The 14,161-nt window shown below is 48.4% G+C and overlaps 1 protein-coding gene across 1 annotated transcript in view; it reads left to right on the top strand.

Annotated features, from left to right (window-relative positions):
* Positions 1 to 14,161, top strand: part of ZFHX3 (zinc finger homeobox 3) — a 244,718-nt gene that overhangs the window by 72,098 nt on the left and 158,459 nt on the right. Inside the window, 2 exon segments of the mRNA XM_077756375.1 lie at positions 9,932 to 12,323; positions 12,326 to 12,692. Of these exon segments, the coding sequence (XP_077612501.1) occupies positions 9,978 to 12,323; positions 12,326 to 12,692 (2,713 nt within the window). The 5' untranslated portion in view covers positions 9,932 to 9,977.

Here is a 14,161-nt window from a genome sequence, read left to right as displayed (position 1 = left end):
GCTGATTTATGTTCACGCTGGAAAGAGCACAGATGCACTCATTAGCAAACATGAAGCCCAGGACTGCATGATTCTCGGGGCCTTCCAGGCAGTGGACCTCCTGCAACACGAGGGACCTGTTCAAGCATGTGTGTGCGCTCTGACCTTGCCATAGTTCCAGAATCATTCTTAAAGCCACTGGGAAATTGCTACCAAGCGATGGAATCTCACCTTTTTACACTTTCACACTTCCTGACTTCCGCACAGTAGCAATATACAAATAGTGTTATTGTAGAAAGCATAGAATGGAATTGGATATGGTTCTTTGGTGGATTCTAAGCTAAACAGATGAGGGTATTATTTCTTTGCCCCTTGAATGACTTTTCTACTTATCTCAGAATCTGGGTTGTCTTTGGGTGTTTTTGAGGGAGGCAGGGAGATGTGGGGATGGTTTATTCATTGTCGTGTGTTTTTCTATGTTTTACTCTACATTTAGAAGTGCTCCCCTCTGTAGGCTGCTGGGATTCTTCCTTTATATGGTGGCTGCCCTAGTCCTTGGATTTAGAACTGCATTCACCAGGTTAGGGAAATCTGTCCTGATCTAGGATCATGCATGTCTTGGATGAATGTCTTTCAGTGATTGTTACTTGACTTTCTGCCCAAGTTAGAATGGTCATTTGACTTCTCCAGCTAGAGAGCTCTGTCTGGAACCTCTCATCTACGGGTAGGGAAGCCCAGTTTTCTGTTTTTGTCTGTCTGCACCTCAGTGTCCAGCCTTGCAGCCCGCTTCTTTCCTGAAGCTGTGCCAGCAATGAATTTCATATGAAAATAAAGAGATGGGGATCGGGGCGGACTGTGGCTGTTCATGTGTACTTCTGGCATTTCAATGTGGGGAGTTCTTAAACTGGATAGTTACTCTTTTCTCTTTGTTTTGACATAATCCTAGGTGTAGAGAAGAGTTGTGATAATAGAACAAAGGATTCTCATATACCTGTCAGTCAGACTTCCTCACTTTAACATCATCTCATATTCTGTCTATATGTACAGATGTGTGTATATACACACACGCATACCCTTACAGGTTTTTTCCTAAGCCACTTGAAAATTGAAACATTATCTCTAAATAAATTCATGGGTTTTCCTGAAAAAAGACATTCTTGTCTAGAATCATACCATAGTCATCAAAATTAGAAAATTAATCTGACCTACAGACCTTATTCAGATTTTGCCATTTGCCCCAATTTTGCCCTTTAAAGGAAAAAAAATTCTAGATTAGGTGTGATGTTCATTTGTCATGTCTCTTTAATCTCCTTTAATCTGAAACAGTTCTTCAGTCTTTCTGTTGCATGACGCTGACATATCTGAAGAGCATAGGACATTTTGTAGACTGTCCTCAATTTGGATTTGTCTGATGTTCCCTCATGATAAGCTTCAGGTTTTGCATTTTTGGCAGGAATGTCAGGGAAGGGATGTTGTGTTCTCGGTGTAACCTCTCTGGAGGCACATGATGTCTATTTGTTTCATTTCTGGTGATGGTAACTTTGATCATGCAGTGAAGGTGGTGTCTGCAGGTGTCTCCACTGTAAAGTTACTGTTTTTCCTCCTGTAATTAATAAGTATCTTGTGGGGAGACACTTGGAGACTGTGTAAATATCCTGTTACTATTCAAACTTTCATCCATCAGTTTTAGTATCCATTGATTCTTTCCTGAATGGATTATTGTTATGATAGTTACCAAATGGTGATTTTCTAACTCCATGATTCCCTCTGCATTTATTAGTTGGATTTCTGTTCCAAGGAAGAACTTTCCCTAACTCCACTTTTTTTTTCTTTACAATTTATCAAAGTGTGCAATTAAGGATTCTTATTTTATACATTGAGCTGTAAACCTTTACTCTCATATAATTTTCCTGCTCAAGTTATCCCACTTTGAGCAAGTGGGAGCCCCTGCAGCCTCCTCATGTTTCCTTTCAGCACACTGCCTCCATTCTGAGAGCACCTGCATATGTTCTAGCTTAGAAAGATGCTTCAGGCTCATCTTGGCTCTTCTTTGCCCAGCCCAGGAATTGGCTATTTCTTCAAAGAGCCCTGGTTCCATTTAATAGAGAAAGGTTATGCCAGACATTTCTTCAACTAATGGAGAAAGAAACACAACATGTTCAGAGATCATTTTTTTTCCCCCTCTTGAAGTATTATCATTTCTCCCAGTACCTTAATTTTCCCTACAGTTTCATTAAGCACATATTGCATCTTGGATGTGGAAGATACAGAGATGAATGAGGCATGGAACAGACTAATGGCAGAGATAGACCAGTCAACAGATAATTATAGCTGTGCAATAATCCCAGAATTGCAGTGTGTTTCCATGTGCCAAATGCTACTGTGGGATCACAGAGAAGGAGTTTAAAGTTGACTGACTAACTGGATTGATAAGTGAGGCATCTTCACCCTTCACAGGACTTTCATAGGCTACCTGATGGAACCTTGTGGCCACAGCAAAATCCTTTCTCCATTCATGGAACAGGGGAGTGCAGCACCTCACAAAGTCAACATCCATTTGAGAACTTTGATAATCTTGAGAAAGACTTTTATTTATATGAAACTGAACTCGAATTCCTATTAAATTCCCCTTGTTACTCGTAGTTAAACTCTGAAGCTAGGTAGAACACGTGTAACTAATCCTCATCATCTGTAGCAGGCATAGTTGAAGAGAGCTGGCTTGCCCTCCAGTGAGAGTTCTTTCTTCTCTCTCGGGCTGTTCCTCGTCCGCCATCTGACCATGCTCTGGTTTGTCAGTACCCCTCGTATGAGATTGTCTTCAGTGGATTGTAACATTCTTCATTCAGAGAGAGAGAGAGAGAGAGAGAGGGAGGGAGGGAGAAAATGATGGACCTGTGAACCCTACTGAGTTTCACCAGGTATGGTGCAGTCCTGTAGCCAGAGGCCACATTTCCATCTTTGGCCGCCATGTCAGCTTTGCGCTTGCACAGAATCTGTAGTGAAGTAATACCCTCAGGTATTTTTTGCATGAACTCTTGCTAATCCAAGTCTCTTCCAGTGTCTGTTGGTTTTAGTGATTGCATGCACTAAAAATACAGGGATTCATACTTCAATATTTCATCTTTCAAAATTTCATCTTCTTTGGGCCTGTCATTCCCACTAGCTGATATCTCATTTTTAGTCACGATGCCACCATTTGGCATAGGAGGTAGTCCTCTTAGCTGCACGTACTTTACATATTGTTGTGTGTGCCTGGTCTCATCCCTCAAGTTGTTGACGGGAGGGAAGGGAACCAGGGACAAGTCAGTATGTTGAGGCACGCCACCAGATACACTGACCTTTGAGTGGATACTTTAAGAAATAGCATCTGCCAGCTATAAAATCAGCTAGACTTTGTTATCTGAAAGACATTTTGCTATCCTGGATACAGATATGATACACTTTGGGATACTTTATTAAAATGAGAAAGTACTTTGGGGCACCTAGGTGGCTTGGTTTCAGCTCAGGTCATGATCTCACAGTTCGTGGGCTGGAGCCTGTTTGGGATTCTCTCTCTATCCTTCTCTTATCCCTCCCCTATTCATTCTCTCTCTCTCTCTCTCTCTCTCTCTCTCTCTCTCTCTCTCTCAAATAAATAAATAAATAAATAAATAAATAGATTGAAAAAACCCAAATCAAAAAGTACTCTCTACTGCATTTCTCAGATCTTTGAATCTAAGTGAAGCTGCCTTTCAGTTGATTTTATGTGAATGTTCTTACAGAACCTACAGCTAATTGCTAATTTCTCAGGACCTCCTTTTGAAAAAAAATTTTTTTCCCCCTAGATGCTATTCAGTAACTGTTGAATCTGTTTTACTACTGTGGGGAACTTGCAGTATGCAGTCATTTTCTAAAATGATGTACACACACATTACTTTTTCCCCTTATCTTGCTTTATATTATTTCTAAGTGCTTTTCACCACTTAACGTTCTGTTTCTCTGTGGTCTCTCCCCCATGAGAATAGACACTGAGACCTGTTTATCACTGATTCCCAGGCATCTGACACACAGTAGGTACACAGTAAATAATGCGTGAGTTCACACATTTTCCTTTTTTTTTTTTTTAAATGTTTTATTTATTTCTGAGAGAGAGAGACAGCATGAGCAGGGGAGGGTCAGAGAGAGAGGGAGACAGAATCGGAAACAGGCTCCAGGCTCTGAGCTGGCTGTCAGCACAGAGCCCAACATGGGGCTCGAGCCCATGAACAGTGAGATCATGACCTGAGCCGAAGTCAGAAGCCCAACCGACTGAGCCACCCAGGCTCCCCTCTTTTTCTTTTTTTTAAACATTTATTTATTTTTGATAGAGTGCAAGCAGGGAAGGGGCAGAGAGAAAGGGGGACTGGAAGATCTGAAGTGGGCTCCGTGCTGACAACAGTGAGCCTGATGTGGGGGGTCGAATTCATGAACCGTGAGATCATGACTTGAGCCAAAGTCAGTTGCTCAGCTGAGTGAGCCATCCATGTGTTCCTGACTTTCTTTCATTAAAAAAAAAAAAAAAAAAAAAGATAATGAGCTACCATTTAGTTCCTTGCAACACCTCCCCCAATTCTCATGACCCCTTCTCCTGTGTAATGACATTCAAGTAACCTTCCTCCTGACCCACTTCAACAAAATGGGCATGCTGTGAATGGGCATGGTTGTTTTTTTAAATGTTTATTTATTTTGAGAGAGAATGCGAACAGGAGAGAGGCAGAGAGAGAGGGAGAAAAGGAGAGAATCCCAAGCAGTCTCTGTGCTAACAGACCCGTGAGATTATGACTTGAGCTGAAATTGTGAGTCAGACGCTTAACTGACTGAGCCAGCCAGTCACCCCGAAGGGGCATGTTTTTTCTCATAACAATCCTGGATTCCCATGATCTTAGAACAGTTCTTAGGTACATAAAGATTGAATTTGAATGTGGGAGATTTCTGGAGTTCTCTTTGGGAAATAGACATTAAAGAAAACGGTAGTAGAGTGGCTAAGGAGACAGACTTCACAGCCAGATTATGGATTTGTCATTTGGGCTGTGTAACTCCTACAACTCAGTTTTCCCATCTTGAAAACAGAGATAGAAAGAGCATCCATCTCACACAGTGGTTATGAACGTGGGGTGGTATCTGCAGGCCTTCTCCTGATGCCCAATTCTGGAAGCGACAGCTTCCTTTACCATGGTTTTAATTTTCAAAACCTTCGGGAAAGAAAGGCACAGAGGAGGAAAGGAAGTCACCCATAACCTTATCCCCTAGCAGTTACCATTTAAAAAATTCTGATACAAAGCTCATGTATTTTCCATGTGCAGACCTATAGATGCTTCATTCATTTAACATCCTCTGTGATCATTTTCTCAAGCCTGTAAGTAGTTTCTTTAAACAGTGATACTTTATATTGTCTTATGGAGCCCTGTGCAGTATCATTTATTTAGAGAGCCCCTTCTTTTGCTTGATGATTTCCATCTTCTTTTTTTTTTTTTTTTTTTTTCCTGTTGAAAATGTTGTGATGAATAATACTGTATCTCTGCACACATCTTGGGTTGTTTCCTAGAATTGGGGAATTGCTGAGTCAAAGGGCATGTGCATTTTTTGAGGCTTTTGATATCTATTGCCAGATTGCCTTCAGGAAAATGGTGCTCCCTGACTGGGCCTCCAGCAGAGCAAGCAGGCTGTTCCTGGAGGATGGTGCTCCCTGTCTGGGCCTCCAGCAGAGCAATCAGGCTGCTCCTGGAGGATGGTGCTCCCTGACTGGGCCTCCAGCAGAGCAAGCAGGCTGCTCCTGGAGGATGGTGCTCCCTGACTGGGCCTCCAGCAGAGCAGGGTGCTCCTGGAGGATGGTGCTCCCTGACTGGGCCTCCAGCAGAGCAAGCAGGCTGCTCCTGGAGGATGGTGCTCCCTGACTGGGCCTCCAGCAGAGTAAGCAGGCTGCTCCTGGAGGATGGTGCTCCCTACTGGCCCCCCAGCAGAGCAGGGTGCTCCTGGAGGATGATGTGCCTGCTGCTTCACTTCTCTCTGGCATGCAGCGTGGGTTACTTGCAGAGGCAACAGTTTCTCGCAGTCTGGATTCTCTGTTTTTCTTTTTTTCCCCTTTGTTTCTTTTCTTGGTTTTCTGCCAAACAGCCTCTTGTGAAAGGACCGCCTAATTAACCCTGTGCTAATTAACAATTTAAAATTACACAGTGTGACTGTTCATGTTTAATTCTCTGGGAGCTGGAGCAACAGCAGGAACCCCCTCCCCTCCCTAATAACTATATCCTGCCCCTGCCCAGCTTCCCAGTAACTGTTGCTTTATACCCAGTCCTGTCTCCTTAAAGCAGTGTCAGAAAACTGTCCTATCACATCTTCTTGGTTGAGAGAGGGAGATGAATGACTTTGTTAGCAGTGGAACCTGGGGTAGAACAGAGATTTATCATTTTAAACAATCTTTGGGAAATAAAGGCTGATGCAGGGGAGCTTTCCAGGTGAGTTCCAAGGGAACTGTAACTTGTGATAGGAGCAGGGGAGAAGGGGCTCTTGGTGACGATGTTGGAACTTTCTGTACAAGACTGCTTCTCACAGATTGAAATACTAGGAGAGAATGAGTGGGAACCCAGATCGCTCCTATATCTTTCTGTTAACGTCTTACTGGAAATCTAATCTTTTGTAATCTAACCAAAGTTGTAAAACCACGCACGTACACACAGACACCATGCTGAGTACCATACTAGGGGGTCAGGAGTAGTGTGTCTGTGTTTGAAAAGGAATTTGGGGTCACAAGCAGCAGAAGAGAAGCAGGCCGCAGGACGGGTTGTGGGTTTGTGTGCGTGAGCCGGCCCTGGCATGAGTGAAGGGTGAGGAGGAGGGTGCAGAGCTCGGGGTGGAGTGAGGGGGCCTGAACAGAGGCCGCTGGGGGGGCTGCGTGCCAGCGTGTGGGGACCCGCTGGGTTCCCAGGCTGCCCTCTATAACTGAAGATCATTGATTTTACGGGAAACCACGTTTACAGACAGAGTGCTGATCGACCTGCCGAGTTGACTTCTGCCTCCTTAAGTAAGAACTACCTTTTTCTTATTGACTGGCTGATAAACAGAGCGAGAGGGACAGCCAGCCAGGTGGGAGAGTTCTGGATAGCCTGAGGTCCTTGAGCTGAAGGATTGGGCAGGTTTAAGAGATTGCTTCATCTCTATCCTCAGGTCCCTTCTCGTCTACCCCATCCCTGCACCTCCCCAGAACCGGCGGGGGATTCCAAGACCGACCCTGCCTGGTTACCTAGCAGTCCACGCACCAAGCACGGGAAAGATGGGAATCTGGTGAAGATGTTGCGAAGCAGAGAGTGTCTCAAGCTTTAATGCCTGTCCCCAGGGGATCATGTTAAAACGCAGATTCTGATCTCGAGCAAGGCCTGAGAGACTGCATTTCACAGGTGCCCCGGTGAAGAATGAGGCTACTTGTCCCAGAACCACATGTTGCTGAGCAAGGCTATAAACTGTTGTGCCTGTTGTGGCCAGCATGCACCAAAAGGAAGCCCAGAGCAGGCAGCCTCGATCCTGAAGTGGACCCTTCTTTCCCACTGGTGTCTTGATGGGCTGTCGTCACTCCCTGTTAACGAGTGGTATTCCACGTGTCCTCTCTTATGGGGCAAGTGGCTCTATGCGGTGGTCTTTCATAGGTGGCCACAGTGTCATCCTTTCTTGACACCTTTTGCTTGGGAATAGGAAAGTTAGGCAAGTTTTTGTAAGTCCCGACCATTTAGCTGGATGGTTCGTGGAGGAGGAGGAGGTAAGAGAGAGCTGAATAAGAAAAGCCCACCAATTAATTGGTAAACGCTTGCAGGTTTCTCTGGCCTAGCTCACGCTGGAGAGGAGATTGGCTTTGCTGTCGATACTCAAGTCCCTAGTGAAGCATCAAAGCTGTTCTCCTTTATCAATCGTGGCCTCCCCTTCCAGCATGTTCCTGTAACTTACCAAGCATTTATGACATTGATTTTACAATCGGGCTGTTAACCCTCCCGCCCCTTCAGCCTGCCAACCTTTTTGGCCTGAGCTGTCAATCAGATGTCATCTAGCCAATCAGGCACATCTTTAAGAAGAGCCACCCTGGATTCTCCCCTGTATCCCAGCTAAGCCTTCTGAAGTCCCATCGCATTTGCTGTTTGGTTTGGTTTGGTTTCGTGTAGTTATCTCTGTTGAAAATCAATGTGCCTTTTCTAAAGCACACTGAACTTTGTTGTAATGCAGTTTTAGGTTATAAGCTTGAGAGGTGCTGTGTGTGTGAGTGTGTGTGTGTGTGTGTGTGTGTGTGTGTGTGTTTTGAACAAAACAGGACCCGCTTTTCCAAAGTTATTTCTCCAGAGACTTCTGGTAAACCTGCCTTCCCCGTCTTTTCCCGAGGGGGAGCTGTTGGCTTACTGTGCAGCCAAGAATCAAGAAATAAAAAAAGAATGGGAAGATAGGGGTGGGGTGGGGAAGGAGAGAGACCAAACCCAGCCAAAATCTTCCTCCGATGTGTATGAATGAGATGTGGGGTGGAGAAGCAGCCAAATGTTCTCCAGGAAGGAGGTGTAGGGGGGAGGGTGGCCTGGGATTTGCAGCTGAACAATCAGGACCGTCTGAGAGGCTGAGTTGACTGTAGGATCCATGCTGAGACGGAAGAAATGCCCCTGTGATGATGTGGCCACAGGAGCAGAGTGATGGTGGGGGCTCTGATGCCTCCCTCCCCAGGGATGCAGAGTCTCAGAGGGCACATTCAGCTCAGTGGCACTCTGGAGTCGGAAACGGAAAAGCCCCAGGGCCGAAGGACAGCTGCTTGAGCAGCTACTAATAACTACGAGGCAGGTGTGGAATGGGGGCCGGCGGAGCCCAGCTGCCGTCTTGGCCTGCCGCTACGATCCCTGACAGCAGAAACCACCATGCCAGTGGTGCCCGGGCTCCACCCAGACAGGGCAAGATCGACACTGCTGGAGGGGGAGCCGGCCAGTTGAGAGTCTTGCCAGATTCATCAAGCTCAGAGTTTGCACCATCACGTTTTAAGCATGAAGCCAGCTCACTTGCAAGCAGGGGTGCTCTGTAGGTTTCGGGGGGGGCAGTGGAGATGGGATTTTGGAGATGTGCCATCTGTTTTACAGTGTCAGGGTGGCATTGGGCCTGTTTGTACGTTTAGCACCTCACTGTTACTATTTGTGCAATGGGATGATGATTCCCAGACCCACGGAGGATGAAAGCAGGCACAGGCCCTGTGAAGGGCCTGCAGAGCATGTCTGGGCCCCGCAGGTTCGCTCTCTGAGCCGTACAGCCCTCTGTGACTTTGATTTGAACTTCTAAAACTAGACGTTTGGCCAGTAAGAGCAACAGCAGCCTGAGCTTTACCACTAAATCGACCAGCGTATCCCCACGCGGGCTTGCCAGCCTCTCTCTGGGGGTGTAAAACCTTCCTCCTCTCGTCCATCCCTCCCTGTTGGTGTTCCCTTGGCTCACAGACAGCGTGGGCAGCGGCAGTGACTTTGGATGGCCATCTCTATTCGGTAGGGCCGCCATTCTGCGTCCTCGGCGGGGCCTGGCGAGATGACTCGGCCCTCCTCCTCTTCTGTGGCTTGTACCCCAGCCCCGACTCTCACACTGTGCTCGCAAAGAACGGAAATTCGAACCAGTCTCCAGGGGGAGAGGAGCCTACAGTCCGAAGACAAGGAGGGAGTCTCCTGTGTGCCCCCTGTCCCCATGCTCCCCACTCATGCCACGGACCCTGGCCGTCATGCCCAGGGGCTCCCACCCACCCTCTGCACGTTCATTGGACAGCGTGGGGGAGATGGCCCGGGTCCCTGCTGCCCTGCAGTCTCTTTTGTGGGTGTGGACAGAAGCCTGTTAGAGTGCTCTGTGCGGGACCTAGCCTCGGCCCTCCTAACCTCTTTCCTTTCTCTCTCTCTTCCCCCTCTCTCCCTCCTCTCCCCCCCTTGCCTCCGCTCTTCAGGTCCGATCCGTACTGGGTGCAATGAAAGCTCTACGCAGGCCTTACCATGGAAGGCTGTGACTCGCCCGTCGTCTCGGGGAAGGACAATGGGTGCGGTATCCCTCAGCACCAGCAATGGACTGAACTCAACAGCACCCACCTCCCCGACAAACCCAGTAGCATGGAGCAGTCCACAAGCGAGAACCATGGGCCCCTGGACAGCCTGAGGGCCCCCTTCAATGAGCGCCTCGTGGAGAGCACCGCCCCGGCCGGCCCCACCGCCGAGCCCGCCGGCAAGGAGGTCAGCTGCAACGAGTGCTCGGCCTCCTTCGCCAGCTTGCAGACCTACATGGAGCACCACTGTCCCAGCGCGCGCCCCCCGCTGCCCCTGAGGGAGGAGAGCGGGAGCGACACCAGTGAGGAGGGGGACGAGGAGAGTGATGTGGAGAACCTGGCTGGGGAGATAGTCTACCAGCCCGACGGCTCGGCCTACATTGTGGAGAGCCTGAGCCAGCTGACCCAAAGCGGGGGCGCCTGTGGCAGCGGCAGCGGGCCCCCCCCCTCGCTCTTCCTGAACTCTCTCCCCGGGGCGGGGGGCAAACAAGGGGACCCTTCTTGTGCTGCACCAGTCTACCCACAGATCATCAACACTTTCCACATAGCCTCATCCTTCGGGAAATGGTTTGAGGGCCCAGACCAGGCTTTCCCGAATACCTCAGCCCTGACGGGGCTCAGCCCCGTCCTGCACAGCTTCCGCGTGTTTGACGTGCGACACAAAAGCAACAAGGATTACCTGAACAGCGACGGCTCCGCCAAAAGCTCCTGCGTATCCAAAGATGTTCCCAACAACGTGGACCTGTCCAAATTCGATGGCTTTGTGCTCTACGGCAAGAGGAAGCCCATCCTCATGTGCTTCCTGTGCAAACTGTCCTTCGGGTACGTCCGTTCGTTTGTGACCCACGCAGTGCACGACCATCGAATGACCCTGAGCGAAGACGAGCGGAAAATTCTTAGCAATAAGAACATCTCCGCTATCATCCAAGGGATTGGCAAAGACAAGGAACCCCTTGTAAGTTTTTTGGAACCAAAAAACAAAAACTTTCAACACCCTTTAGTTTCTACGGCTAACCTCATAGGCCCCGGACACAGTTTTTATGGGAAATTTAGTGGCATTCGCATGGAAGGGGAGGAGGCTCTCCCAGCCGGCTCTGCTGCTGGCCCTGAGCAGCCCCAGGCTGGTCTCTTGGCCCCCAGCACCCTCTTGAACCTTGGCGGGCTCACCAGCTCGGTCCTGAAGACCCCCATTACCTCAGTCCCCCTGGGGCCCCTGGCCTCCAGTCCTACCAAATCCTCGGAGGGCAAGGACTCTGGGGCAGCAGAAGGAGAGAAGCAAGAAGTGGGCGATCCGGATTGTTTCTCCGAGAAGGCAGAGCCGGCCGAGGAGGAGGCGGAGGAGGAGGAGGAGGAAGAAGAGGTGGAGGAGGAGGAGGAAGAAGAGGAGGAAGAAGAAGAGGAGGAGGAAGACGAGGGTTGCAAAGGACTCTTTCCAAGCGAGTTGGACGATGAACTGGAGGACAGGCCCCACGAGGAGTCTGGGGCCGCGGCAAGTAGCAGCAGCAAAAAGGACCTTGCTCTCTCAAACCAAAGCATTTCTAACTCCCCCTTAATGCCTAATGTGCTCCAGACCCTGTCGAGGGGCACAGCTTCTACTAGTTCTAATTCTGCTTCTTCCTTTGTTGTCTTTGATGGTGCGAACAGGAGGAATCGTTTAAGCTTTAACAGTGAGGGCGTCAGGGCCAATGTGGCAGAGGGCGGCAGGAGGCTGGACTTTGCTGATGAAAGTGCCAATAAAGACAATGCCACAGCACCAGAACCAAATGAAAGCACAGAGGGCGACGATGGGGGCTTTGTCCCCCATCACCAGCACGCTGGCTCCCTCTGCGAGCTTGGGGTTGGGGAATGCCCCTCGGGGAGCGGCGTGGAGTGCCCCAAATGCGACACGGTCCTGGGCTCCTCCCGCTCGCTGGGCGGCCACATGACCATGATGCATTCTCGTAACTCATGTAAGACACTTAAGTGCCCCAAGTGCAACTGGCACTACAAGTACCAGCAGACACTGGAGGCTCACATGAAGGAGAAGCACCCGGAGCCGGGGGGCTCCTGTGTCTACTGCAAAAGCGGGCAGCCCCACCCTCGGTTGGCACGAGGTGAGAGCTACACGTGTGGTTACAAGCCTTTCCGCTGTGAGGTGTGTAACTACTCCACAACTACCAAAGGCAACCTCAGTATTCATATGCAGTCTGACAAGCATCTTAACAACATGCAGAACCTGCAGAACGGAGGGGGGGACCAGGTGTTCAGCCACTCGGCCGGGGCGGCGGCGGCGGCGGCCGCAGCAGCAGCCGCGGCGGCNCCAACATCAGCAGCCCCTGTGGGGCCCCCTCGCCCACCAAACCAAAAACCAAACCCACATGGCGGTGCGAGGTGTGCGATTACGAGACCAATGTGGCCAGGAACCTGCGCATCCACATGACCAGCGAGAAGCACATGCATAACATGATGCTGCTGCAGCAGAACATGTCCCAGATCCAACACAACCGTCACCTGGGCCTCGGCAGCCTGCCCTCGCCCGCCGAGGCCGAGCTGTACCAGTACTACTTGGCCCAGAACATGAACCTGCCCAACCTGAAGATGGACAACACTGCCTCGGACGCCCAGTTCATGATGAGCGGATTCCAGCTGGATCCCGCTGGGCCCATGGCCGCCATGACGCCTGCTCTAGGTGAGGCTGACTCCCTGTTTGTTTGTTCTGATGACTTGAGTTTAACTGGGGAGAACGGAGAATAGACTGAGGTCCTGTGGATTCGGCTGATGCTGATTTTCTCCAGTGTGGTGGTGTGTGAACTTGAGTGTCTGACCGTCAGGTGTTTCTCGCAAGGACCTCTTGTGTGCCTATGGGGGATCGTATGTATTCAGCAGACCGTTAGTTATACTCCGGCTGCACAGGCTGGGATTAAATTTGAAGGGTTTCCTCTTGTTTTTGGCTTCTGGTCACCTTCCCTTTCTCTTCCCATCTTCTCTTTCTTCATCTCTTTCTCAATTTGAAAAATCACCCCAATTATCTGAAACTTCTGGATTCCATTAAATATTGACTGTAATTTACAGGAAATTGCCAGTTCAAATAGTAAATAGGGGGATGGTCCTCTCCATAAGAGCGACTTGAAACCGCAGCATACCTTATTCAGATAACCGAAGGCTGGTTTTGTGCCAAGCAGGGAGCCATCCAGATACGTTTCTCAAAGTTCTCCAGTGTGTTCATGAGGATCTTGATGAAAGAGACGTGTTCCTTTCTTTTTTGTTTTGTGTGAGTTGTCACTGTTAAATGTAGTTGGGAATTAAACTGCCTGGGGCACTGTAAAGAGTGGTGTGCTAGATGAAAAATGAATACATTCTAAAATTGTACATCAAAGAAAGCTGAGTTCTAATAATCCGTTAGATGCTGGTTAGTGGAGCCTTTGTCGGCCGTAAATAAACAATCTGTGTTAGAGAAGGTGAGTTGACTGCATCGGACAGCAATTAAACTGACTGGCTGAATTGACCTAGAATTGGATCAAGAGGATAGGATTTGGATGCCAAAAACCATGAGTCTTTGCATAAAAAGAACCATGATCACTTTTAGGGCAGAGCCTCTATAGCAAGAGAAAGTACAAATCACTTTCACAAGGACCAATATGATGGGGGCTGTTCTTGCACTGCTTGGTCTCTAGCCCCCGACCCGGCTAACCTCTTGGGACCATTGGTGGTGGCCTGGATTAAGCAGTATTCCCTTAACTGACATAGGGATAAGTTGTTCTCAACAACAAAGTATGAGCAGGTACTTTTATTCTGGCAGGGTTTAGGTTAATGCCAGGGGCCAAGCCTCTTCAGTTGGCACGTCTTTGTATGGTGTTTTAGTGCTAATTGCTGCTGATGAGTTATATTTCATAGCATTTAATTTGTTTTTCCTGCTATGCATTTAAATTTGAATCCTTACTACTTTAACCTTGTTTTCTATTTTGAAATATTGACCTGTGGATCCTTTATTACCAAACGATTTGAAGATGTTTTACCAACTGGTTAATAATGGATGCACAGGGATCAATCATCTTATTTCTCCCCAGAGTGAATCATAGGGGTTGAACACCAAGGGACGGCATCATATTGTAAGACTTTGTCTTTTTTTTTTTTTTTTTTTTTTTTTTTTTTTTAAAC

The sequence above is a fragment of the Crocuta crocuta genome, unplaced genomic scaffold (assembly GCF_008692635.1).
Source record: "Crocuta crocuta isolate KB4526 unplaced genomic scaffold, BGI_CrCroc_1.0 scaffold388, whole genome shotgun sequence".
In the NCBI taxonomy this organism is placed as follows: Eukaryota; Metazoa; Chordata; class Mammalia; order Carnivora; family Hyaenidae; genus Crocuta; species Crocuta crocuta.
Note: the sequence above shows the minus strand (reverse complement) of the source record. Positions and strands in the feature narration are given on the sequence as shown.